General features: G+C 38.8%; 1 protein-coding gene across 11 annotated transcripts in view; it reads left to right on the top strand.

Annotated features, from left to right (window-relative positions):
• IARS1 (isoleucyl-tRNA synthetase 1) overlaps window positions 1–26,943 on the top strand; it is a 110,048-nt gene that overhangs the window by 14,776 nt on the left and 68,329 nt on the right. For all 11 annotated transcript variants that reach the window (XM_067744960.1, XM_067744958.1, XM_067744962.1 and 8 more), the window contains exons 7-17: window positions 2,720–2,867; window positions 11,848–11,935; window positions 12,202–12,262; window positions 15,083–15,178; window positions 18,115–18,237; window positions 18,764–18,855; window positions 19,778–19,876; window positions 22,048–22,174; window positions 23,887–23,960; window positions 24,339–24,533; window positions 26,676–26,762. In XM_067744960.1, the coding sequence (XP_067601061.1) occupies window positions 2,720–2,867; window positions 11,848–11,935; window positions 12,202–12,262; window positions 15,083–15,178; window positions 18,115–18,237; window positions 18,764–18,855; window positions 19,778–19,876; window positions 22,048–22,174; window positions 23,887–23,960; window positions 24,339–24,533; window positions 26,676–26,762 (1,190 nt within the window). The remainder of the gene's footprint in view (window positions 1–2,719; window positions 2,868–11,847; window positions 11,936–12,201; window positions 12,263–15,082; window positions 15,179–18,114; window positions 18,238–18,763; window positions 18,856–19,777; window positions 19,877–22,047; window positions 22,175–23,886; window positions 23,961–24,338; window positions 24,534–26,675; window positions 26,763–26,943) is intronic.

The following is a 26,943-nucleotide window of genomic DNA, read 5'->3' on the forward strand; positions in this document are numbered from 1 at the left end:
TACACGGTAATAGTTGTCTTTTAGGTCTGTTTTAATGTGTAGGGCTCCATTTCTCTTTCTATGTTTTTCTTTTTCTTTTTTTTTCCCCCTTGCAAATTGTTGTTTGGGAAACAGATATTATCTTGTAGTTTCCCACAATCTGAGTTTTGATGATTACATCTCCATAATCTAACATTTTCTCTGTCCTCTGCATTTTATAGAAATAAGTACTTCTTTTTTTTTTTTTTTTTTTTGCGGTATGCGGGCCTCTCACTGTTGTGGCCTCTCCCGTTGAGGAGTACAGGCTCTTTTGGGGAAGGAACTAAGGTCGCGCAAGCCTCGTGGCGTGGCCAAAAAATTAAAAAACAAAACATGGGTTTCACTAAATGCATCCGTTGTTGATTTCAAATACATCAAATGTCACAGATAGCAGTTGATTAGTTTTGTCTGGTTCTGTACTTTGAAACAATGGAAAGATCCACTATGTATTCTTCTGTTTCTGGCTTTACTCACTCAGCATTATGTTTGTGATAGTCATCCATGTTATGTGTAGTTTTGGGTCTTTTGTTCTAATTTCTGTGTAGGTGAATATACCACAGTTTGTTTATTTACAGCACATTTCTCTTTTCCATTTCCTTCTTCACATCCTGATAGGTAACCACTATGCTGAATTTGGTGTTTCTTTTTCATGCATATTTTTATTATCTATATAAGTATCCGTAAGCAGTATTTAGTGTTGTTCGCAAGTTTTTAAATCTCATTCATTGTATTTATTCTGCATTTTTCTTATTATTTCTATTTATTCTTGCCTTTTATACTAAACATTGTTTTAAATTTTCTTCATGTTGATACATGTAGCTTTAAGTTTATTTTTAACTGCTGTATAGTGTTTCATATAACAGATTACAATTTATTTATTCATTCTTTTGATAGATATTTGAGGTGTCCAGAGGGCACAGCCTTTTTTTCTTTTTAAATGGTAACAATTGGTGTTGCTCCAAATGTTTTGTAATATAAATCCTGTGTACTATGCTGGAATTTTGTTTGGTAACTAAATTTTTACATGTTAGAGTCCCATTATAGCTTGTTAGGTCCTAGGGTTTTCAAAGTGTATACTCTTCTATAAGTAAATAAATACATTCTCTTATTGGGAAAGAGCAAGCTGTATGGAACTAAATTGAGTTACAGAAGAAAGTCCTTCCAACTTTTCCAAAGGTAAACCAACTTGTGGTATATAAAAATATTTATTTTTTATATTGTCTAAATTTTTAGTTTTTAGAAGTCTGGTTGATGTGATTATTTATGAGGCTTATGCTCATTGTGGAAAATTCAGAAGCCATAGAAGATATAAAGAAGAGGGAAAAAAATTATAATCTCAGTACCCAAAGGAAATCACTATTAATGTTTTATTTAGAGTTCTCTTCAGTGGCTTTTTAATTTTTTTATGTTTATTACTATACATACTAAAATTAATAATTTTTATATCTTAGTACCTATTTCCTGGTTTAATAAGACAACATTTTTTTGCTCCTCCATTTACTTACTCTGTTCCATATACTGGCACAAAATGAATGTGAAGCCAACACCCAGATAAAGTTAAAGAAGAACCTTGTCAAGCAACCTGTGAAAAGCTCTCCCTTCTCATGGTCCCTTCAGTTTAGCATGTATCCCCCCACTCCTCTATAGCAACCACTGTCCTCACTTCCAACCTCATTGTTTGCTGATTCTGTACTAAATATAAATGGAATTGTACACTTTGTTCTTTTTTTGCATCTGGCTTCTCTTGCTCAAGATTATGTTTGTGAAAGTCATCCATGTTGTGTGTAGTTGTAGATCATCATTTTAATGACTGTCTAGTATTTAACTTGTCCATTCTATTGTCGATGGACATTTGGGTAATATCCAATTTTTGGCTCTTATCAGTAGTACTACCGTGAGCATTCTGGAACTTGTCTTTTGGGGAGCATATATACACATTCCCAGGAGTGGGATTATTGAGTCATAACGTATACTTACATTTAGCCCTAGTACAAGAGTTGGCAAACTTTGTAAAGGCTAGATAGTAAATATTTTAGACTTTGTTGGCCAGATCTTTCAGTCCTGTCAAAACCATTCTTAGGTCTTGGGCTCTATAAAAACAGGTAACGGCCAGATTTGACCCATGCATGGACAATGGTTCATTGCCTCCCACTCTAACTCCAAAGGGATTATACTTCCACTAGACAGTTCTGATGACACTGCATCCTTGTCAGCACTTAGTATTTTCTGTCTTTTTTCACTTTGGCCATACTATGAGTGTGTACTAAGGATTGTGTTTGTTTTTAATTTTTGGCATAATTTCAGACTTCCTGAAAAGTTGAAAAGAATTCTCATATACCCTTCAATTCAAATAAAGAATAACAGTTTTCCAAAATCGTCATTTTATTGACCTAATTCTTTATGGACTTGTTATAAAATAGATCATTGTAATAGTGAAACCTCATTTATGTATCCCACTTGCTACACTATAAATGTTTTATTTGTGACTACTAAGGTAATTATTAAAGCATTTTCTTTATATAAAAAATATATTTGGAATTTCTCTCTTTGTATTTTCTTTTTACAAATATGGCAGATTTTTTTAAAGCTCAGTTTATTCTGAAAATAAAAGTTTATTTTATTCTTTAGGATCAGTTCGTTTTTCTTCCATGTCTACTATTATGGAATCTGTAAAAGAATACTTTATTTCATTTTATTTCAGGATGTTCAAGATCCTTCAATATTTGTAACTTTCCCTTTGGAGGAAGATGAAAGTATATCTTTGGTTGCCTGGACAACTACTCCCTGGACTCTACCTAGTAACCTTGCCCTGTGTGTTAATCCAGATATGCAGTATGTGAAGATTAAAGGTAAGTGTGAGCCTGGTTACTTATGATCAATATGAATAAAATAATTTTAATGAATTTTGGGAAAGAATGAAAGCTTACATTTCTTCCCTTTTTTTTTTTTACTTTTTAAATTGAGGTATAATTGACATACATTATGTTAATTTTAGGTTTACAATAAAATAAACATTTGTGTACTTCATGAAATGAACACCATAGTAAGTCTAGTTAATATTCATCACCATACATATTTACAGAATTTTTTTCTTGTGGTGAGACCTTTTAAGATCTACTCTCTCAGTAACTTTCAAATATGTAATACAGTATTATTATTATTTATTTATTTTTTTTCCCGATATGCGGGCCTCTCACTGTTGTGGCCTCTCCCGTTGCAGAGCACAGGCTCTGGATGCGCAGGCTCAGCGGCCATAGCTCATGGGCCCAGCCACTCCGCGGCATGTGGGGTCTTCCTGGACCGGGGCATGAACCCGTGTCCCCTGCATCGGCAGGTGGACTCTGAACCACTGCGCCACCAGGGAAGCCCTGTAATACAGTATTATTAACTATAGTTGCCATGCTATAAATTATATCCCCACGCCTTATTTTATAATTGGAAGTTTGTATCTTTTAACTCCCTTTACCCATTCCACCCCACACACACACATACACACCCCTGCTTCTGACAACCACCAGTCTGTTCTCTGTATCCATGAGGTGTATTTTTGTTGCTTTGATTTCATTCTTATTCCACATATAAGTGAGATAATATATTATGTGTCTTTCTTTGACTTATTTCACTTAGCCTAATGCCCTCAAGGTCCATCCATGATGGAGTGTTTTTTGTTTGTTTGTTTTTGCGGTATGCGGGCCTCTCACTGTTGTGGCCTCTCCCGTTGCGGACCACATGCTCTGGACGCGCAGGCTCGGCGGCCATGGCTTACAGGCCCAGCCGCTCCGCGGCATGTGGGATCTTCCCGGACCAGGGTACGAACCGTGTCCCCTGCATCGGCAGGCGGACTCTCAACCACTGCGCCACCAGGGAAGCCCCATCCATGATGTTTTAAGCAGCAAAATTTCAGTCTTTCTTACAGCCAAATAGCATTCCATTGTACATATACATACCATATTTTCTTCATCAATCCATCCATTGATGGACACAGGTTGTTTCCATAATTTGACTATCATAATTAATGCTGTGATGAACATGGGGTGCAGATATCTTTTCAAGTTATTGTATTCATTTTCTTTGCATAAATACCCAGAAGTAAAATTACTGGATCATATGTAGTTGTATTTTTAATTTTTTGAGGAACCTCCCATACTGTTTTCCATGGTGGCTACGCCAGCTTACATTCCCATCATCAGTGCAGAGATTCTCTCTTCTCCACATCCTTGCCCACACTTGCTGTCTCTTGTCTTTTTGAAAACAGCCACTCTAACAGGTGTGAGGTGATACCTTATTGGGGTTTTGATTTGCATTTCCCTTATATAACTGGTATTGAGCATCTTTTCGTGTACCTGATGGATATCTGATTGTCTTCTTTGGAAAAATGTCTATTCAGATCTTCTACCCATTTTTTAAATTGGTTTGGTAGGTTTTTTTTGTTTGTTTGTTTGTTTGTTTTGCTATCAAGTTGTATCAGTTCTTTATATATTTTGGATATTAGCCCCATATCAGCTGTATGATTTGCAGATATTTTCTCCCATTCAGATGGTTGCCTTTTCATTTCGTTGATTACTTTTGCTGTGCAGAAGCTTTAGTGTAATGTAGTCCCACATTTTTTTTTTTTTTGTTTTTATTTTTGCTTCTGTTTCCTTTGCTTTTGTTGTCAGAGCCAAAAAAAAAAAAAAAAAAAGACATTGCCAAGACCAATGTCAAGAAGTTTATCAACTATGTTTTCATCTAGGAATCTTATGGTTTCAGGTCTTATGTTAAAGTCTTTTATCCATTTGCGTTAATTTCTGTGTATGGCATAAGAGAGTGGTCCAGTTCTCCCAACACCATTTATTGAAGAGATTCTCCTTTCCCCATTGTATATTCTTGGCTCCTTTGTTGTAAATTAATTGTCTTATGTGTGAGTTTCTTTCTGGGCTCTCTGTTCTGTTCCATTGATCTATGTGTCTGTTTTTATGCCAGTACCATACTGTTTTGCTTACTAGAACTTTGTAATATAGTTTGAAATCAAGGAGTGTTGTGCCTCCAGCTTTGTTCTTCTTTCTCAAGATTGCATGGACTATTCAGGGTCTTTTGTGGGTCCACATAAATTTTAAGATTGTTTATTCTATTTCTGTGAAAAATGCCATTGAAATTTTGATAGGAATTGCACTGAATCTATAGATTTCCTTCAGTAGTATGGACGTTTTAACAATATTAATTCTTTGAATCCATGATCATGGAACACTTTTCCATTTATTTGTGTCTTCCATTTCTTTCATCAATGTTTTAAACTTTTCAGTGTCTAGGTCCTTCATTTCCTCTGCTAAGCTTATTCCTACATATTTTATTCTTTCTGATGCAATTGTAAATGCAATTGTTTTCTTAATTTCTCTTTCTGGTAGTTCATTATTTGTGTATAGAAATGCAACAGCTTTCAGTATATTGATTTTGTATGCTGCAACTTTACTGCATTTATTTATTTTTATTTTTTAAAATAAATTTATTTTTATTTATTTTTGGCTGCATTGGGTCTTCGTTGCTGTGCGTGGGCTTTCTCTAGTTATGGCAAGCAGGGGCTACTCTTCGTTGTGGTGCACGGACTTCTCATTGCAGTGGCTTCTTTTGTTGCAAAGCACGGGCTCTAGGTGCATGGCCTTCAGTAGTTGTGGCACACAGGCACAGTAGTTGTGGCTCGCGGCCTCTAGAGCGCAGGCTCAGTGGTTGTGGCACACGGGCTTGGTTGCTCTGCGGCACGTGGGATCTTCCCGGACCAAGGATCAAGCCTGTGTCCCCTGCATTGGCAGGAAGATTATTAACGACTGTGCCACCAGGGAAGTCCCTCCATTTATTTTTTAGTTCTGAGAGTTTGGTGGAGTCTTGAGTTTTCTATATGTACTATCATATTATCTGCAAATACTGAGTTTTACTTCTTCCTTTCCAATTTAGATACCTTTTATTTCTTTTTCCTGCCCAATTGTTCCGGCTAGGACTTCTAATACTATGTTGAATAAAAGTGGCAAGAGTGGGCATCCTTATCTTGTTCTTGATATTAGAGGAAAAGCTTTCAGTTTTTCACCAGAGTATGATATTAGCTGTGGGCTTGTCATATATGGCCTTTATTATGTTGAAGTACATTCCCTTTAAAAGAGGCATTTTTAGTAGAAGTTGTTCAAGTAATTTTATCTAGCTACAAAGAGAGATTATCAGGGTAAACTTTGGGTTTTTTTGTTTGTTTGCTTGTTTGTTTGTTTTTGGCCACACCACACAGCTTATGGGATCTTAGTTCCCCAACCAGGGATCGAACCCAGGCCCCCAGCAGTGGAAGCATGGAGTCCTAACCGCTGGACCGCCAGGGAATTCCCAAGGATGTTGTTATTATCAAGTAACGGAAAAATCTCTTAACTCCCTGGGTTTGTGTGAAGGCAGGACCTGGATATGTATTGTTTAGGGCTATGCCCTTATAACCCATTACCTAGAACAAAATAAGTATTCAATAAATATCAATTAAATGAATGAATGCTTAAAAAGTCTTATCATGATAGGAGGAAATAAATAGACAATAGATGGGTCACACTAGAAATAGAACACAATTCATTAAGGAAAACTGAGTTGGATACAATATTAGAGAACATCTAAAATTTTCTCAGAAAGTTGCTTAAGTCATGCTTAATTATTATTTTAAAAATATTCTTTATTTTGATTTTTAAATAGACATCAGTATTAGTAATCAGGACATAGTTTATACTTATAACTTAATAAACTTATTACAAATTATACAAAAAATAAATGTATTTACTAGAATCAGTAAAGCCGTTGGGGCTGGGAGGTAGCATGAACTCTCTGGTCACATGTCTTATGATTTATTGTTTGGGAATCTGTTCTTAGGTATGTCATAATCACTCATATGTGCTAATAACCCTGGGGAAATTTGCCTTTTATTAAAATTTCTTAGAAACCCAGAAAACCTCTACTAAATAATTTTCTAGTAGTGAATACATAGGTATGGTGTTATGTAGCAGGATATGTTTTGGAGGGAGAAATCTGATAATGAGTTTCAAACAGCACAGCAAAGCCAGTTAGCTTCCAGTGTACTTCTAAAGCTGGAAATAATCCAACTGTTTGGGCCTCCTGAAAGGATAACCATGCCTGTTTCATGTTGGTGAATTCCAAGACTTGAGGCAAGGGATCCAGAAAGGAAGCCATAAGAAGTGGACAGAGTGAAGGTCAAGAGTATATTTTCAGGAGTTTAGAGGAAAATAATATAAGAAAACATGTGGAACACATCTTAGTTTACTGATTCCTACCCCCCTCTTTTACATGTCCAAGCAACTAGTTTATCTACTTATTTCCCTTGGCCTAGGAAAAGGACTATTTTTTTACCCAGAATTTCCTTCTTGGTCCAGTGTAGAAGTAAATACTACTTTTTTTTTTTTTTTTAGTTTTTTATTTAATTTTTCTTTTGTATTAGACTATAGTTGATTTACAATATTGTGTTAGTTTCAGGTGTACAGCAAAGTGATTCAGTTATACATACACATATCTATTCTTCTTCAGATTATTTTCCCATATAGGTTATTATGGAGTATTGACTAGAGTTCCCTGTGCTATACAGTAGGTCCTTGTTGATTATTTTATATATAATAGTATGTATATATGAATCCCAATCTCCTAATTTATCCCTCCCCCCAGCCTTCCCCTTTGGTAACCATAAGTTTGTTTTCTAAGTCTGTGAGTCTTTTTCTGTTTTGTAAATAAGTTCATTTGTATCATTTTTCAGATTCCACATATAAGTGATAACTATATGATATTTGTCTTCCTCTAACTTACTTCGCTTAGTATGATAATCTGTAGATCCATCCATGTTGCTGCAAATGGCATTGTTTCATTCTTTTTTGTGGCTGAATAATACTCCATTGTTTGGTTTTTTTTGATGTAGAGCTGCATGAACTATTTTTTATATTTTGGAGATTAATCCCCTGGCGGTTTCTTCATTTGCAAATATTTTCTCGCATTCTGTGAGTTGTGTTTTCCTTTTGTTTGTGGTTTCCTTTGCTGTGCAAAAGCTTTTAAGTTTAATTAGGTCCCATTTGTTTGTTTTTGTTTTTATATTCATTACTCTGGGAAGTAGATCCAGGTATTGCTGTGATTTATGTCAAAGAGTGTTCTGCCTATGTTTTCCTCTAAGAGTTTTATAGTATCTGGCCTTACATTTAGGTCTTTAATCCATTTTGGGTTTTTTTTTCTGTATGGTGTTAAGGAGTGTTCTAATTTCATTTTTTTACATGTAGCAGTCCAGTTTTCCCAGCACCACTTAGGAAGAGACTGTCTTTTCTCCATTGCATATTCTTGCCTCCTCTGTCATAGATTAATTGACCATAGGTGTGTGGATTTATGTCTGGGCTTTCTATCCTGTTCCATTGATCTATATGTCTGTTTTTATGCCAGTAACATACTGTCTTGATTACTGTATCTTTGAAGTATAGTCTGAAGTCAGGGAGCCTGATTCCTCCAGCTCCATTTTTGTTTCTCAAGATTGCTTTGGCTATTCGAGATCTTTTGTGTTTCCACACAAATTTTAAGATTTTTTTTTCTAGGTCTGCAAAAAGTGCCACTAGTAATTTGATAGGGATTGCATTGAATCTGTAGATTGCCTTGGGTAGTATAGTCATTTTGACCATATTGATTCTTCCACTCCCAGAATGTGGTGTATCTTTCCATCTGTGTCACCTTTGATTTCTTTCACCAGCGTCTTACAGTTTTCTGAGTACAGGTCTTTTGCCTCCTTAGGTAGGTTTATTCCTAGGCATTTTATCCTATTTGATGCAATGGTTAAAAAGAAAAAAAATTACATTTCTTTTCTTCTTTTAATTAATTAATTTATTTATTTTTGGCTTTATTGGGTCTTCGTTGCTGCGCGCGGGCTTTCTGTAGTCGTGGTGAGCCAGGGCTACTCTTCATTGCAGTGTGTGGGCTTCTCATTGCGGTGGCTTCTCTTGTTTCAGAGCACAGGCTCTAGGCATGCGGGCTTCAGTAGTTGTGGCACACGGGCTCAGTAGTCGTGGCTCGTGGGCTCTAGAGCGCAGGCTCAGTAGTTGTGGCGCACAGACTTAGTTGCTCCATGGCAGGTGGCATCTTCCTGGACCAGGGCTTGTGTGCCCTGCATTGGCAGGCGAATTCTTAACCACTGCACCACCAGGGAAGTCCTACATTTCTTTGTGGAGTAAAAATAGAAGTTTTTGAAAAAGTATTAGATTTAATCAGAAAAATAACCTCTAAGAGCATTTTCATTTCTGATTGAAAAATTAACACAAAACATTAAAATTAACACAAAAAAATTAACGTTGTACAGAGATATAAAAAGTAAAAATTTCATATACTTTTCAGATTATAATACTTTTATACATCATGCTCCTATTACAGATGAAGAACCTGAGATTCAAAGGGAGTGGCGTATCATTGCTATTAGGAATCTCCAGTATGTGTTTTCTCAACACCGCCAAGCAATTAAATCAATTCAAGCACTAGCTATCTGGAGCTTGAGTCAGATATCACAGGTCAAGAGCTTAGTCCTACAAGACTTCCCCCTGCCACTGCAACCCCCCCGCCCCCTTTCAGATGTCAGTCACAAGTTCCGGTTGTCACCTGGGCTTCTCACCAACCCATGACGCCCTCCTTGGGTCCGAAGAGCAACTCACAGAACTCAGAAACATTGTACTTACTAGATTACTGGTTTATTATAAAAGGAGATTGTAATGGATACACATGAACTGCCAGATGAAGAAGTGCATAGGGTGAGATCTGGAAGGGTCACAAGCACAGGAACTTCTCTCCCCAGAACTGGGGTGGGCTACTCTCATAGCATGTGGATACGTTCACTAACCTGGAAACTCTCCAAACCCCATCCTTTTGGGTTTTTATGGAGGCTTTGTTACATGGGCACAATTGATTAAATCATTGGCCATTGGAGATTGAACTCAATCTCTGACCCCTCTCTCCTCTCCAGAGGGGGCTGGAGGTGGAGTATGAAAGTTCCAACCCTGTAGCCATGTGCTTGGTTCACCATCCTTAGGTTACCTAGGGGTTTTACAAAGTCACTCCATTAACGTAACAAAAGACACCTTCCCACCACTTAGGGAATTCCAAGGGTTTTAAGAGCTCTGCCAGAACAGGGATTAAGACCAAATATATATTTCTTACTCTATATCATAGTATCATAGAATTGGTACCAGAACTTGAGAACTTTGTACCTTTCAAATATTTCCTGGTGGTCAAGTTAACCATAGTCTTGATGAGGCCCTTTCCATAGAGATTTATATGAAAAAAGAAGGTTGGTACCTTCAGGTTTCTATAGTTTATGGGGAGCAGGGGGAAGTCAGGGAAAGAAAAGAAAAACTCATAGCCAGAAAAAGAATCCGTCTTACAAGACAGTTAACTTGATTCACAATAGCTTGTGCTATCAAGGGAAGAATATTGAGAAAGGAATGGAAAAGTGTTGGGCGTCAGATATTTTTATCATTGTTTAGCTGTGCCTTAGGAGTAGCTAAGACCAAGAGTTGGTTTCTAGCGATATCAACTGGGAAGGAGCTGTTTCCACATAGAGCCTGGCTCTGGTGTCTACTGCTGCTTCTCCCTGCAAGTGCATTTCTGTCTGTTATAAGTTTCCTGAGTTGCCTGTGGATCATGGCCATTCCGTAGTAAGCCTGACAGCCATAAAGGCCATCTGGCTGAGATTTCAATCATGTCATTCATCTGCCTGCATACAACTCTTTTACTTCTTGTGTTCTTGTGTACCATGTGTTCTGTGTTTTATTCAGAAAATATAGACTTCACTTATAATGAAGTTCCTGTGAGGTCAGAACTGGTGGATGGCAACATTATTTGTGGTAGTTTTTCAGTGAATTGCAAAGGCCTTCACAAGGATCCATAGATACTCATTTTTCTTACAGCCTTAGTATATTCTTAGGTATAGCTTTAGTATATTCTTGGGTATGTCATACTTTACATGTGGGCGTTTAAATTAGCCTAAATTTTTGTAAGGCAATTTGTCAGTATCTATTAAATTTTATATGTTTATGCATTTGTTTCAGCTTTTCTCTTCCTAGGATAGTATCCTTCAGAAATGTTTCCAATATGGGTACAAAGACATGTATAAGAATATTCGTTATCCCAGTGTTCATAGCAGTAGCAATTTGAAAACAGTTTAATTGTCTAGCATTAATTGATATGTTAAAAATAACTTGTACCTCCATAAGATGGAATACTATAGAAGCTATTTAAAAGAATGAGAGAATCTATATGTGCTAACATATGAGAAAATGTTCACAATGTATTATGTGAAAACAAATTACAAAACTGTATTGAGTTATATCCCATAATTATTAAGTTACATGTTTACATAATATGTATGTTGATATATACGTAGAAAAACACCTGGAGGAATAGACACTGAAACGATAGTGTCGAGGCGGGGGCGGGGTGGGGTGGGGAGTATGAGATTATGGGAAACTTTTACTTTGTGATCTCTTCTTGGTTTGCTAATGTTACGGATTTTAAGCACTCATATATGTTACTTTTGGTAGGAGAAAAGATTAATTTACTTAAAATGAATAGAGGTGCAGTTAGCAACAACTGATGAGCTGCCTTAACAGCATTTGATGTTTTTGTCTTTTTCGTATTTGGAAAGCACGTGTGCCCTAGCGTTCTTTGTGGTGTTCCTCTGTCAGTGCTGAGCACATTGGATGCAGGTGATATAGGAGCCCCTGGAGGGAAAAATATGCAGATGCATGTCTTTAGCGTAAGCCAAAGCCTGAATATCATTGAAGTCCACTTTTTCCCTTGCTCTCATAGATGCTGTCAGAGGAAAATTATACATTTTAATGGAAGCCAGATTATCAGCCCTCTATAAATTGGAGAGTGACTATGAGATCCTTGAAAGGTGAATATACACCTCATTGATTTGTATGTGTGTGTGTGTGCACGTGCATGTGTGTCTTTAGCTTTAAAAAGTGAGATACTTTATTGCCCAAAAGCTATATTATGCAAGTTTAGTTTTAAGTACTAATACCAAGTACATTCAGGTCACACGTTCCAGCACTCATGATTTAGGAACAAGGAAACCAGAAGGGAATGATAACTTGATGTGGCTGTAGCCTCATTTCTTTGATAATTTTAATTGTGAGTTTGCCTTTCTCTTTTTTCTAGATTGCCTGGTGCCTATCTCAAAGGCAAGAAATACAGACCGCTGTTTGACTATTTTATAAAGGTGAGCTTAGAGACTTCTACCACAGGAGCTGTCCACAACCCAAGTATTTGATAACTGGAGTGGTATTTATATTGTCTTATTGTTATATTGTTTGTACAAGTGTGCCTAAATCCAAAAATCTGTTTTAGTATTACAAAAATTAAATTCTGTTTGTATTGCCTTCTTGCTTTAATAATTAAAATCCTATAGGAATTTTTAAATACTTTTCTCAGATTACATAAGGAATCAGTTACTTTGATAAGATTTAATGTGTGTATATTTGTATTGTTTATAGTCCACACATCACCCAGGCAAGTCGTTGAGGTGTTTTTTGTTTTTTGAGTTTTGTTTTTACAAACTTAAGGTAGTGCTTTTACAAAACTGTGTGTGTAAAAGTAAACAGAGTTCATTTCCAGGAATTGATGAGGTGGGTGCTTTAAGCTCAGACATTTAGTAACTTAGTTCTTATAAGAGTCACAAAGCTATTTTATGTGGTTTTCCATTTTCTGGCAACAGAATCCACAGCTGTAGCTGTAAACCCCACCACCAACAACAAAAGAATAAAGTCAGCAGGAATTTCCTGTTGGTTCTTATTTATAGGTCTTGGAGTGAAATAATGAGCAACACTCTCAGACCCGGTTTTACACATTATGTGGAAATTATTTCAGTTGGACGTAGCATTAGCCAACAAAACCTTATACCATAGCCCATGATAAAATATTTGCTTACCTCTGTTCTGGTTCAGTGTAGGGATAGAGTTTGGCTAATGCAGGTGATCTCTGCCATTTGGGCTCTGTCCACAACGTCACATCTGCCTCTACATTTTTGTGCACCTGAGTGTTTTCCCATGTTTTTTATCTCCTAACTAATGGCATTCCTCCTCATTCCATGTTGCTGCTGATGGATTTCCAAACACTTTACCTGGTCTGGTCCCTCCCTTGAGCCTGTAGTCATTTGCCAGCACATTCCTCAATGGGTATTCTCCAGTTGACACAAGGCAGTCCTACTCCCTAACCACATTCCCTAATGTTGATTTAAACATATCCTTTGCTTCCATCACACTGGCCCTTTCTTTTCCTCCCTCTCTGCCTTTGTTTTTATTGTCTTCCTCCTCTTTTTTAAAAAACCCTCACCTTGCTTTAACGTCATATCAGCTTGACACTCTTCAAGGCTAAACTCAGGTGCCATCTGAAAAAAAAGCAATTTTTGAAATGCTTCTTTGGTTTCTCCCTCTGAAAAATATCATTCCTGCATTCTTGTCTTCTGTATCATAACATGTTTTATTTTTTCTTGTATTTGTTTTTATTTGTCTTAAAACCTCTTACACTAGATCCCTTTGAGAACCTAAGGAAAGTTCAGCCCTCTCAGAAAATGCACATGAGCACAATAGATAGGAACTTTAGGTTAAATCAGAAGTCTGTCTGGAATATGCACTCAGTTCATACTGATCTAAGTTATTTAAGAACAACAACTATCCATTCAGTTAGCTTCCTGAAATTTCTAGAACGTTTGGTGAGTTTTAGAAAGATGCTGCAAATTCTTTGAAGACAAAAATCATCTGGTGTATACCTAAAATACACATGTTCTGAAATATTAAGTGAGAGCTATGAGAGTAGATGCTGTCTTTGAAGGACAGCACTATAACTCTCTGTGTGAATGCTGACCCAGTTCATCCTTGGCAGGGGAAGGATCTAAAACTGGACTTCGAGAGATAGGAATGCAATGTAGGGTTTCTTTGTTAGAAACCCTCTACAGTTAGAAACAGTAAGATACCTTTGTATTCCCTGTTCTTACATCTGATTCTAAGAACCCACATATTATCTCTCCATGTTTAAACTATTGAAGACACACCTTTTAGCACCTATCATACCACACCAAAAATATTTCCAGGTGACTTGGGTTATAGCAATTAAAAATTCATAGTTATTTTTCAAGTTTAGTTTTAAGTGAATGCCAGAGAATTAAAGAGTTGTGATATAGTTGAAAATAAAATTGCGTTTGGAACCAGAAGACCTTCTTTCAGGTCATTACTAGTTGTATGATTTGGGCAAACCATTTCATCTTTGTTCAGAGTTTGTTCATCTGTGAAATTCAAATACAACCAGAATATTTTTAAAACATGAGACTGCTGATGCCTTTTTCACAGGATTATAGGATTAAATGTGAAAATAATTTCTGAAAGTACTTTTTGCAAAGGCAGAGAGGTAAGAAAGCAAAGAAAAGAAATATTAAGAGATAAAGGTAGAAGAAGTAGGTCTGTAGTGTTTGTGTATGAACCTGACTTTATTGTTGTTACAAAGAAAATCAAACTGAGAACATTTCCCTTCATGTTACAGTAGGTGGAGTACCTGTAACTAGAACTTGTAACTCAGCTCCCATACCGATTCTTCCAAGGTTTGCCTTTTATTACTGAATAACCTGAGCTGGACTGAAAGGAAAAGGAGCAGCAAAGCATATGCAGTGATTGAAAATATACCCGGAAGTGAATGGTTAAGGAAGCACATCGTCTGAGACATTTTCACGAAAAACTGCATTCTAGGGCAGGGGTGAGGTTGGAAGAACTGATGAAAAAGCACAGTTTTGTGGCAAAGGAAGTTAGAAATTTTTCTCTGCAAGTCTTCAAATAATTATTTCATTTATAAGTGATGACCTGTTATTCATGGAAACGATGTATTGAATTAGCATGTTTCTTCCCAATCTGAATTATTCTGTCTTTTCTATTTCTGAAAATAATTTTGCATGTTAAAAGATTTTTCAGGCTCTTACCAAAAACTGTTATTAAATTAATATTATGGTATGGTATTGTTTTACTCTTTAAGCCTGATAACCTTTCTTTTCCAGTGTAAAGAGAATGGTGCTTTTACTGTGCTTGTTGACAACTATGTGAAGGAGGAAGAAGGCACTGGGGTTGTACACCAAGCTCCTTACTTTGGTGCTGTGAGTAGTATATGTCTTGCAAATGCATTTATGAGAAATAAACGTCAGTGGCCACTGAGTTGTGTGTGTGTGTGTGACAGGGAGAGAGAAGAGAGATGTTTCTCACTGTTTTTCACACTATGGAGTTAACCTCTTTTCAGGCTCACTGCCCCCAGAGATAACCTTATAAAACTTGCATCTGTAATTCCTTTTCACCCTGAGCTGATTTTTGAAAATGGTGTGCTAAATCCTGAATGTTGCTGGGCATTTAGTCTTTCTAAAAGGCATGCTGTGTTTTCATTCATTCACTATTTACTTGCTGTACACTTTGCCATTTATGATATGCAGTTCTGGGAGTTTTGACAAGGGCATAGAGTCATACAGTCCCCACAACCATCAAAACTCTGAAAGGTTCCATCACCTTTGCTGTATTCTTGACTAAATAAATACTATATGATCAGAAGGGAGAATTTGACCTCTTTCCTCAAAGCTATGCAGTGTGGTTAATTTTAAGTTTTTCCCAGAGTAATTTTTCCAAAAATGTAATCCTTTTAATGTAATTTGTATATGAGTAAAACAAGAGCATAGGGTTTAAGGGCACACATTTAGAACCAGACCTCACCTTAGGTCACAGCTCTGCCACTAACAGGCCATCTCTGGGTAAGTTACTTAGCCTGTCTGGACTTCCTTTTCCTCCTCTGTGACATGGAATGATAGTACCTGCCCGTCTGGGAAACTACAGGGATTAAGTGGAGTCATCCATATAGAGCGTTTAGCACAGTGCCTGACACTGTAAGAGTGTGTACTGCTGGGGGTGTAGCACCCACTGGGGACCTACAAATTCCTCTTGGCTTGATCATTTTGTCAGAGAGGCAGTGAAGCTAGTCTGTCTCCGTTGGTCTTTTTTTTTTTCATACTTAATCTCTGCAGGGATTTTTATTATGGAAGTCTTCAAACATACACAGAAGTAAAGAAAATATAATATTCCTTATGTTCACATTATCCAGCTGCTTTAATTATTAATTTGGAATTTCTGTTATATCTGTCTCGTTCCCTGTCCCCTTCCCCAACACCTTTTTTATTTTGGCTGGAGGGTTTTGTAGCAAATCCTCAACATCATATCTTTCATCTGCAAATACTTCTGTATGCATCTCTGACTAATAAGGACTTTTATTTTTAACATAGCCACCATGCCATTATACCCAATAAAATTAACAATTGCTTAATATCACCTAATACCTGGTCAGTATTCAAATTAGATGGAAAGTAAGCATTCTTGATAATACTATTTATTGAGTTTTAGTAATTAGTCAAATTTCAGCTATTCATTATAATTTTAGGGTCAACTGGTGTCATTGTTCCACTGTTAATAAATAATGAAAAGGTAACTTCTTGGTGTGTATCTGTCCTGAATGCCAGGCAGGTTAATGTTATAGAAGATCAGATCTTTAAATTTCAGCCTTTAACCCCACTTGGTAGACGTTTTCCAAGAGACCTTCCATGTTGCGGTTTTGCCAGACAATGTGCTATGTGATCTCTCCACAGAGTCTATGCACTTCTACATGACCGTGTTGAACATTACCTGTTACTCTGGCTCCATTCAGGAATGCTGCTCTTAGCTAGTCGAATCGAGTAGGGCTGTTTGCTCTATACTAAATGGTTCAAATTGCTGGACTTTGGGGCTTGTCCTGTCTGTGTTGCTTACTGTTTTTTTTTTCAGGGTCTTCCTTCATGGCCAGGCTGTCATTGCCCTTGGCTGTCATGTGCCACATGCACATGTCGCATCACACTAGGCAGCCTCTCAGCATAGCGAGAGTTGAACATAGGCCCAGGTGGAACCATACTGGCTTTCCAGTTTATCTTGGAGTCAAACCAGTGTTTGGTTTCACTATTTAGTCCAAGACAGTCCCTTTAATTTTATATTCAAACAGCATAGCAAAGAGGTAAAGACCTTGGACTCTGGAGCCAGGCTGTTTGGTTCTGAATGTAAGCATTGCCACTTTGCAGCTGAGTTATTTCTTTGTGCCTCAGCTTCTTCATCCGTAAAATGGAGATACTTGCTGGTTTGTCTGAGGGGAACACATGATGAAAACCTAGTACATCTATCTGCCTTCCTCACAGGATCATTGTAAAGGTTAAATGAGCTAATATAATGTAGTCAGATGTTCAGAGCACTGTTTGATATAGCACTTTATAATCAGTTTGCCCTTATTATTGTTAACATTGCTCAAAATGTATTCCTGAAGCATTGTGGTGAACCCAGCCTGCCTGGGGCCCATATTACTTATTTGTAAAGTGAATAGTTTGGGGTTTGTTTGTTTGTTTTATTTATTATTATTTTTAAATTAATTTATTTATGCACGCCACACCACGCGGCCTGTGGGATCTTAGTTCACTGACAAGGGATTGATCCCAGGCCCTGGCAGTGAAAGCGCCAAGTTCTAACCACTGGACCACCAGGGAATTCCCGTAAAATGAGTAATTTGGATTTAGATCACTGTTGCCATCCTTTCAGGCACTCTTTTGACAGGATGCAAATCCATATGCACATCAAGCATTGTGCAGTACTAAATGGTTTATGCCTTACACGTGTATGTTCTTCTGCTTTGTGCATACATGTATGTGTATACATGCTGCTGTTATAAATCAAATTTGATTTTGTTCTAATGTATTCATATGTTTCTTCTTACTTAGTGGATACTCAGCTATATTAGGGGTTTGTGAAGTAATGGCTGGGAAGACTGATCTAATCCCCTAACCCTGCTATAGGGCTCTGGATTCTCTGAATAATCCTTGAGTTAACTTCAGTTGAGAGGATAATGAAAGTTGGATACATTTATATGTCAGAATACTGAAAAATTTTCCTCTAAATTTATTGCCTCATATGCTCCTCTCTTGCCACACCCACACTTAACTGTTTTATTCTTCCCTTCTTCTACCTTTCTCCTTTTCCCCAGGATGACTATCGGGTCTGTATGGATTTCAATATCATTCAGAAAGACTCTGTCCCTGTTTGCCCTGTGGATGCTTCAGGCTGTTTCACAGGGGAAGTGGCAGATTTTGCAGGACAGTATGTGAAGGTCTGTATCTCTATGGCTTAGAAAGGTGTCGGTTTCATCGTACTTCTTTCATTAATCAGTTTTTTGTTAAATAGCTTCCATATGTGGGATTTTTTTCCCCCAGGAAGTAGATTTTGTTTTGTTTTGTTTTGTTTGAGCACATAAAATCAGAAAAAATAGACATATTATCAGCTGCATTCCAAGGGTCTAGTATCTTCAGAGGAAGCATGCTGTAATTTGAAAGGTAGAAATCAGAAAAAGTGGGCTCTGGTTTGTGACTCCGGAAACGGCTTTGTGACCTTGGGGTAATCATTGCTGATTGAAAATTTCACTGCCTTAAGTGGTCTGGAACGTACTTTAAAAGTACTTAAAGTTACACAGTGGCTGAAATGTGAACCAAGTATTTTTATAGTACATTTGTTATTTGTGCCTTTTATTCATAGTAAAGTTATCAAAATAACAAAGTTTAGTAATATACTTAATTATATTGTATTACTAAGTATTGTAGGATATTTTAATGGCTAGATTTAAAATTTTTTTTAAATAGGATGCTGACAGAAATATTATCAGGACCCTAAAGGAACAAGGTCGACTTCTTGCTGCCAGCACCTTTACCCACAGCTACCCTTTCTGCTGGAGGTGAGATGAAATGTAGCTCAAGCTTCAGCTTTGTGGATACATTTGATATGTGTGCCCATTCCATCAGTTCATGGTTCCCATCTCATTTGTATCCTTTAGAGTTAGTGTTTGAAAACTTCATTCTTGTTTTAAGGAGAATTTTATGAATTCATATATTAAGTTATTTCGTTCCTTAGGTGTAAGAAACAGGCATATGCCAATATGTATTGTGTTGGGATCACAGTTCTCTAGGATGAGATATAACTCTAAAACTTTCTAATGGAATTTAGTGAGAAATATAATGTGCAATTTTTTTTTTTTGGCTGCATTGGGTCTTTGTTGCTGTGCATGGGCTCCTCATTGTGGTGGCTTCTCTCGTTGCGGAGCACGGGCTCTAGGCATGCAGGCTTCAGTAGTTGTGGTGCGTGGGCTCAGTAGTTATGGCTCATGGGTTCTAGAGCACAGGCTCAGTAGTTGTGGCGCATGGGCTTAGTTACTCTGCAGCATGTGGGATCTTCCAGGACCAGGGATCGAACCCATGTCCTCTGCATTGGCAGGCGGATTCTTACCCACTATGCCATCAGGGAAGTCCCTGTGATGCAAGTTTTAATATAACATCATACTATAAAGATGTGGGTGAAAATGGAATGTTCAGTGGCATCACGTTTTGTTCCCGTGTTTCCTCTTTGCTGAGGTTGACATCATTTCTTAGTCAACTGTCACACAGCAGAACTATATTTTTTCTTGTTCTCTTATTAGCTTTCACCTTCTTGTGAGAGATGGAGGGAGATGACATAGACATTAGTATTTGCAATAGAAATAAATATCAGTAGAAGGCCTAATAGTTGGTGATGATATCAGTAAGAAACTAAAGGTCAGTCTTACCCTTTGCCCCTGCATACCTCAGTCTGCCCAGCCACATTCTGCATTTTTGCTTCCGCAGGTCAGACACTCCCCTCATTTACAAAGCAGTGCCTAGCTGGTTCGTTCGGGTGGAGCATATGGTAGACCAGCTGCTGAGGAACAATGACCTATGTTACTGGTGAGCAATAAGATGTGTGTCTTCATAATGTCCTTTGTCATGTAGTTAGTACTGGTTTATACTTCCCTCAAGTTATAGTAATTTTAAAAGCCATCTTTTATTGTATATTGTAATAATAGCTATTTTTCTGTTTATTCAGGAACACAAAATAATTTAAATAATATTATATAACAGAAGAAACAGCCCTCTTATGACAGGACATATAGGGGAACATTTTTCTTTTTTAAACCCAATGGAAATGAGAAGTTGCCATTTATTTGATTTAAAGAATGGAATGACTTTGGAAAACTGGCTGTACTCTCAGAGTCCATTAGCTTTAAATAGTAGTCATTTTCAGGATATACATTTATTTTTGGATATACCTACAAAAGCCATTTACACTTACTACTTTTGACACTTGTTGAGTTCCTAAAATATGACAATGTCTTGTGTACACTGGTTTCATGGATAAACACTGCAGGAACAGAAGCCTTTCTCTCCTCAGCTAATATCTAAACTGCAGAGAGGTGTTACAGTAGTTCCTGCATTTTTCCGTAGCGGGTATGTTCCAAGACCCCCAGTGGGTGCCTGAAAACGCAGATAGTACCAAACCCTACACTGTATAGACTGTGTTTTTCCTATATCTACATACCTATGATGAAGTTTAATGTATAAATTAAGCACGGTAAGAGAATATCCAAATTGCCAGCATCACTGCTTTTGCCCTTTGGGGCCAATTTTTAAGTAAAAATAAGGGTTATTTCCACACAGGCACTGAGATAATCAACAGCTGATGTGGTAGCCGAGATGGCTGCTAAGTAACTAGTGGGCGGGTAACATATACAGCCTGGATATGCTAGAAAAAGGGATAGTTCATTTCCCAGGCAGGATGGAGTGCAAGGGTGCAACACTTCATCATGCCACCCAGAACAACGTGCAGTTTAAAACTTATGAACTTTTTACTCCTGGAATTTTCCTTTTAATATTTTTGGACCACGGTTGACTGTGGGTAACTGAGACCATATGAAACCACAGATAAAGGGGGACTACTGTACTTCAACCTGTAGGTGCAAGAATGATACAAAACTAAATCTGTGTATTCCAGAAGAATGTTTTTCCCTGAGAGTTTTGAGGGTAATAACTATTTCTTATTTTCCCCAAGAATCCAGCTTGACTTTAAGTTGTGTTCTCTGGGGAAGTAAGAAATAGTGCATTTGATTTTGGAAGAATGGGGAGAATCTCAGGGCAGTAAAAGAAAACTATAGCTTTCTATATTTCTTAGCAAAGTGAATTTCTCAAGAGCAAAATGTTTTTTCATTTTTATACCTAGGAAGCTCTTTAGTTTCCTGGTAGAGCACTGAGTATAGAATATTCGTGTGGCTGCCTCATTGAGGGGGGGTGGTGACAGGTGTGCAGGCCTATAAACTGACCTAGGATGGTAACTGCAGCACCTGAGAAGACAAAATGTTTTGGAGCCTAGGTGTGCCCTAACTCAGCCTTGAGCTTGACAGCGTTTCCTACAAAGCTGAACCTTAAAGAATAAGGAGTCATTTACCAGTCAGAAGCTATAAGAGCCTTGGGTAGGGGGGTGGCTGAGGGAAGGAGGGTGGCGGGGTGAACGTTATCGAAGTAGAGGGATGGCATGGACAGAGGCAGTGAGGTAAGAAGCTGCATTCTAAGGAACTTGCCTTATTGCTAGAGCCTACAGTGCAGTGGCGGGACTGCAGGTGAGCCTGGAGAGGCAGCTTCTCACCAGCTACACATAACCCCTCCTATTCAGACTCTTACTTTGTAGGTGATTAAGAGCCCTTGCTAATGAGTTTCAGTAAAAGCGCTATTGTATGGATGACCTGAAGACTAGATCTAAGTAAGATCAGGCTAGCTGTCGTCATGGTGATTGGTTAGCTGTCGTCATGGTGATTGGTTAAAGGATTGTGGCAGTCCTGCAGTTGGAGAGCAGGACAGAGCTTGTGTGCTGTGGGGTTTCATATTACAGAGCATCTTCCTGGGATGGATTCATAGCAGAAACAGCCTCTGTGGGTCTTCTGGTGCTGTCCATTTGGAAGACATTCTCGTAGGAGTGAGCTCAGCATTTCCAGAATGTTAGGTTCACAAAGGCTTATGCAGATCTAATTTACAAATTTACTTACTAATGTTTTTTTGTGATTGGTTATCTGATCTGTTTATTGCAGGGTCCCAGAGTTTGTGCGAGAAAAGCGATTTGGAAATTGGCTGAAAGATGCACGTGACTGGGCAATTTCCAGAAACAGATACTGGGGCACTCCTATCCCACTGTGGGTCAGCGATGACTTCGAGGAGGTGAGGCAGGGCAGTGTTTACTTGTGTTGATTTTTGCTAAAGCATTTCATTCATGCATCTCAGTATGGGATAAAAGAATATGGTTTCTTTTCTTCTTTGCCCCTTTCTTATTGCATCAGGTTTTTTTCTTTGTTCCTTCCTAGAATCATGACATAAATAAGAATATGTTTTTAAGATTTTAATTTATTTTTACTTTAATTAAATATAGTTTTAAATTTCCCTCTGTGTAGGGCTTCCCTGGTGGCGCAGTGGTTGAGAGTCCGCCTGCCGATGCAGGGGACACGGGTTCGTGCCCTGGTCCGGGAAGATCCCACATGCCGCGGAGCGGCTGGGCCCGTGAGCCATGGCCGCTGAGCCTGCGCGTCCGGAGCCTGTGCTCCGCGATGGGAGAGGCCACAACAGTGAGAGGCCCATGTACCGCAAAAAAAAAAAAAAAAAATTTCCCTCTGTGTAAAAGTGAAAAATGTAATTTGTATTTTTCTCGGGAAACTCCTCACATTGTTTATCTTGTGTTGCTCAGAACTCTTTTTCTCCTTTTGAGTTTCTGATGAACAGAATAGAGACTCCACCCGCTGCACTAAGTCACAGCATATTAAAATGGCCCTATTAGTGATAAAAAAGGATGACTTAAAAGAATTACCAAAGTGGGCTTCCCTGGTGGCGCAGTGGTTGAGAGTCTGCCTGCCGATGCAGGGCACACGGGTTCGTGCCCCGGTCCGGGAGGATCCCACATGCTGTGGAGTGGCTGGGCCTGTGAGCCATGGCTGCTGAGCCTGCGCGTCCGAGCCTGTGCTCTGCAACAGGAGAGGCCACAGCAGTGAGAGGCCCATGTACCGCAAAAAAAAAAAAATAATAATAATAATAATAAAAATTACCAAAACATTGCAGACCTTTAATTTAAAATCAAATTGTGTGTGTGTGTGTCTCTAAATAAATACATACATAGGTATATAGATGTATTCCCTCTGTCCAATGCTGACAGCATTAGAACAGTCATGAGCAGCAGCAGCAGCCCAGGGACCTCAGTAAATCTCCAGTAGGGACCTGAAAGGCAACAGTGAAGTAGCTGAATCAGAGGACTTTACAGGACTGAGCAGGAAGTGCAGAGAAAGAGGCTGTGGGTATTCATTAGGTAGTAGATGACCTCTGGGTGTGAACCCACAGCAGCTCCTGCTGGTGTAGCCCGGCTACACGGCCCCTGTTAGATGACTCACCCTGTTCTGAATGCCCCTGCTGGGCCCATCTCCCAGTCTCCTTACATGAGTATAATCCTAATGTCTTGCAGTCTGACTATTTGGTCCAGTTCATGCACAATAAATTAGTCCCAGCTTTGACTTGAGAAGGTTTCAGATTAAAGAGCCAAGTTCAAGTGCCAGGAGCAAACTAAGATGCCTTAGAGTAACAGTCTAGGCATTTCACTTATGCTAGTTATTTTTGTCAGAGATTTGGACATAGTAGACCCTCAAGAAATACTCGTTGAGATGATGGCTGTGGAATTCTCTCCTTGTTGGGAATCCCTCTGATATAGGGGTAGATAGCAAAGAAGTGAGGTCTGCTCACCAATTCAGTCAGTGACCTATAGTCTTTCATGAGGTAAGCCACCTTGTTGATAACTCATGAAGATCAAAGGTTTCTAAACCTAAACATGAATGTTACATAAATTAACTCTGTTTGATCTTCGGCTCTGAGGCCTTTTAACTTTGTTTTGACAGGTGGTGTGTGTTGGGTCAATGACAGAACTGGAAGAACTGTCAGGAGCAAAGATCTCAGATCTCCACAGAGAGAGGTCAGTTTCTGAATGTTTGATTCACTTCAGTTCATATCGGGCTAGGTAGCCTGTTTAGACATGGTCTCTGTATCAGATCACAGAGCTACATGTAGAAATCAGACACTAGTTTGCTGAATTACTTTGTTGTTGATGATTCATGTCATATTGAGGAAAGGTGGCCTCTTGTCCTTGAGTTAGATGTCAGGAGACTTTGGTATATAACCTTCCAGATGGAGCCCTGATGGTGCTCTCTGAAAGCCTGTGATAACTGCCTATATTTCTGTTTGCAGATGCATATGAAAGAGCTGTGAGGGCATTGTGTTTCCTCTTGGCAATTAAACTGTAATTTCTGTTTTGCTTAAAATTAATAGAAGTGGCTACTTCTTTGTTTACTAGCATTGACCATCTGACCATTCCTTCACGCTGTGGGAAGGGATTGTTGCATCGCATCTCTGAAGTGTTTGACTGTTGGTTCGAGAGTGGCAGCATGCCCTATGCTCAAATTCATTATCCATTTGAAAACAAGAGGGAGTTTGAGGATGCATTTCCTGCAGATTTCATTGCTGAAGGCATTGACCAAACCAGAGGATGGTATGTTTCTTGTTCTTTAAAGCGTATTTATTTATTTATTTTTGGCTGCGTTGGGTCTTTGTTGCTGCACGTGGTCTTTCTCTAGTTGCAGCGAGCGGGGACTATTTGTTGCGGTGCGCGGGCTTCTCATTTAGAGGGCTTCTCTTGTTGCAGAGCATGGGCTCTGGGCACGCGGGCTTCAGTAGTTGTGACGCACGGGCTTAGTTGCTCCGCGGCATGTGAGATCTTCCTGGGGCCAGGGATCGAACCTGTGTCCCCCGCATTGGCAGGCAGATTCTTAACCACTGTGCCACCAGGGAAGTCCCTCTTTAAAGTGTTTTACTGATTTGATTTAACAGGTATTTTACTGAGCATTTAGCATTTATCAGCTGGGTGCTGGGGAGATTGTGTCAAACAAGACAGGCTTGGGCTTCCCTGGTGGCACAGTGGTTGAGAGTCCGCCTGCCAGTGCAGGGGACACGGGTTCGTGCCCCAGTCCGGGAAGATCCCACATGCCACGGAGCGGGTAGGCCCGTGAGCCATGGCCGCTGAGCCTGCGCTTCCGGAGCCTGTGCTCCGCGACGGGAGAGGCCACAACAGTGAGAGGCCCGCATACCACAAAAACAAAAAACAAAAAAAAAACAAGACAGGCTCTGCTCCTGCCCTCTGCCCCTCACCACTAAACATACTATAAAAGTGTCTTTTGAGCAGGAATCTCACACTCTATTAGGGCTGTAGTTTTAGAGTTTGAATTGTTTCTTTCACATTTTGGAATACAGAGATTTGGGTGTATGGAAAGGTTAAGTGATACAAAACTATTAATGTGTCCTTAGTTTGTTTACTTCAAATCATTTACACAAGTGTTTAGTGGGTATTTACATAGAATTGACTGGAGTGGGTGCTACAAATTGGAGGGTTAGTTGAAAATGTACTAAGATGTTAAGGCTGGCCTCATAACATTCTAAAAAATCCAGGTTTAAAATTCTTAAAAAAGAAAAAAAAAACATGGTGGGGAGGACTTTGGCATTGGTTTTATCTGATGCCTTATCTAAAGCAGTACCCTCATCCTCTTAATTAGAAAAAGATGAATTACCTTCTCTTCATGCATGAGCTTGGCTGACCCAGGTTCTAATTATACTTTCATTAGTAATGTTTCTGCAGGAGTGTTAAAAGAATGTTGGTATCATTTTCTCTTTACAATTTGTAGTCATCACAAACTGATGGAATTCCAGACTTAATGTTCTTAATGTTTTCAGCTTCCAATCCATTTTTCTGTAGAAACAGCTACCATATACAAACTCCTCTTCTTAGGGAGGGCCAGATGACTCACCAATAAGTTGTTTCTCTGAGGAGTTGCCATGTCTGGCAACTGTTAAAAGCCCTCACGTGGGTCCCCATGTGCACATTGCCTCCCTCGCCTTCTGTCAGGTATGGGCTGCCTCTCATAGGAACCAGGGTCCTCCTGACCTGTCTGATTTCCGTCCTCATTAGTTGTGTCTGGTGATGTTCTTGGGATGCAAAATCAGGTCGGAGATGACACAAGTGCATTACTTACTGGGACAGCTTACATGAATGTGATAGAGTTCTTTTAGGGAACAATCTAGGTAGCATATAAACATGCATGATATCTGATAGAATAAAAACATTTTCTATGTTCATATAGACTAGCTTTTAACTTTTGGATGAGAGTGCTTTTTTCATCTTTTGTCATCAGACTGTCCCATATGACCTTGTGCTAAAGGCAACATATCTCTGGATTTCCAGCCTGGCATTTCTGGGAGGTCCTGAGAGGCCACCCAGTGCTGCCCTGCTCTGCCTTGTGGCTGTCCAACTAGCTCCCCAAGGAAGATGATAGTACTGTCCCCAGCAGGGGGTCAGTACCTCATTCTAGGGCTTTATTTGCTTTAAATAAAGTTCATTTTAGTTTTTCTAGTGAGAAGCTGTAATATGACTGGTCTGCAGTGGGTCCTGTGCCTAATTTTTCAGCACTCCCCAGGTGATTCTGATGTATCCAGGATCAAGAACCATTGCTTTGTGATTATCAAGAAGTGTAACTTACCTAAAATAGAAATTCAGTCCAATAAGTAAACACAGTTTTTTTTTCCTATGCTTGAATTCCTTTTCTTATTTTATTGAACTCTTTGTTTGTGGGTTTTTTTCCAGGTTTTACACCCTGTTGGTGCTGGCCACAGCTCTCTTTGGACGGCCGCCATTCAAAAATGTGATTGTGAATGGGCTCGTCCTGGCAAGGCAGGTGCACTCCCTTGTGTAATAATGAGTTGCAGTTCCTGACCTCCTTTATTCTTTCAGCATGTTCTGGTTGGATCTAACCATTCTCTGTTTAAAAGGGATTCAGGAATGCCCCAGCTCTGTTCCTATTCTCTTCCTTCCTTCTGCCTTTATACTTCTTCCTGCTCTCCCTTTTCATCCA

This window comes from Pseudorca crassidens, chromosome 7 (genome assembly GCF_039906515.1).
Source record: "Pseudorca crassidens isolate mPseCra1 chromosome 7, mPseCra1.hap1, whole genome shotgun sequence".
NCBI lineage: Eukaryota > Metazoa > Chordata > Mammalia > Artiodactyla > Delphinidae > Pseudorca > Pseudorca crassidens.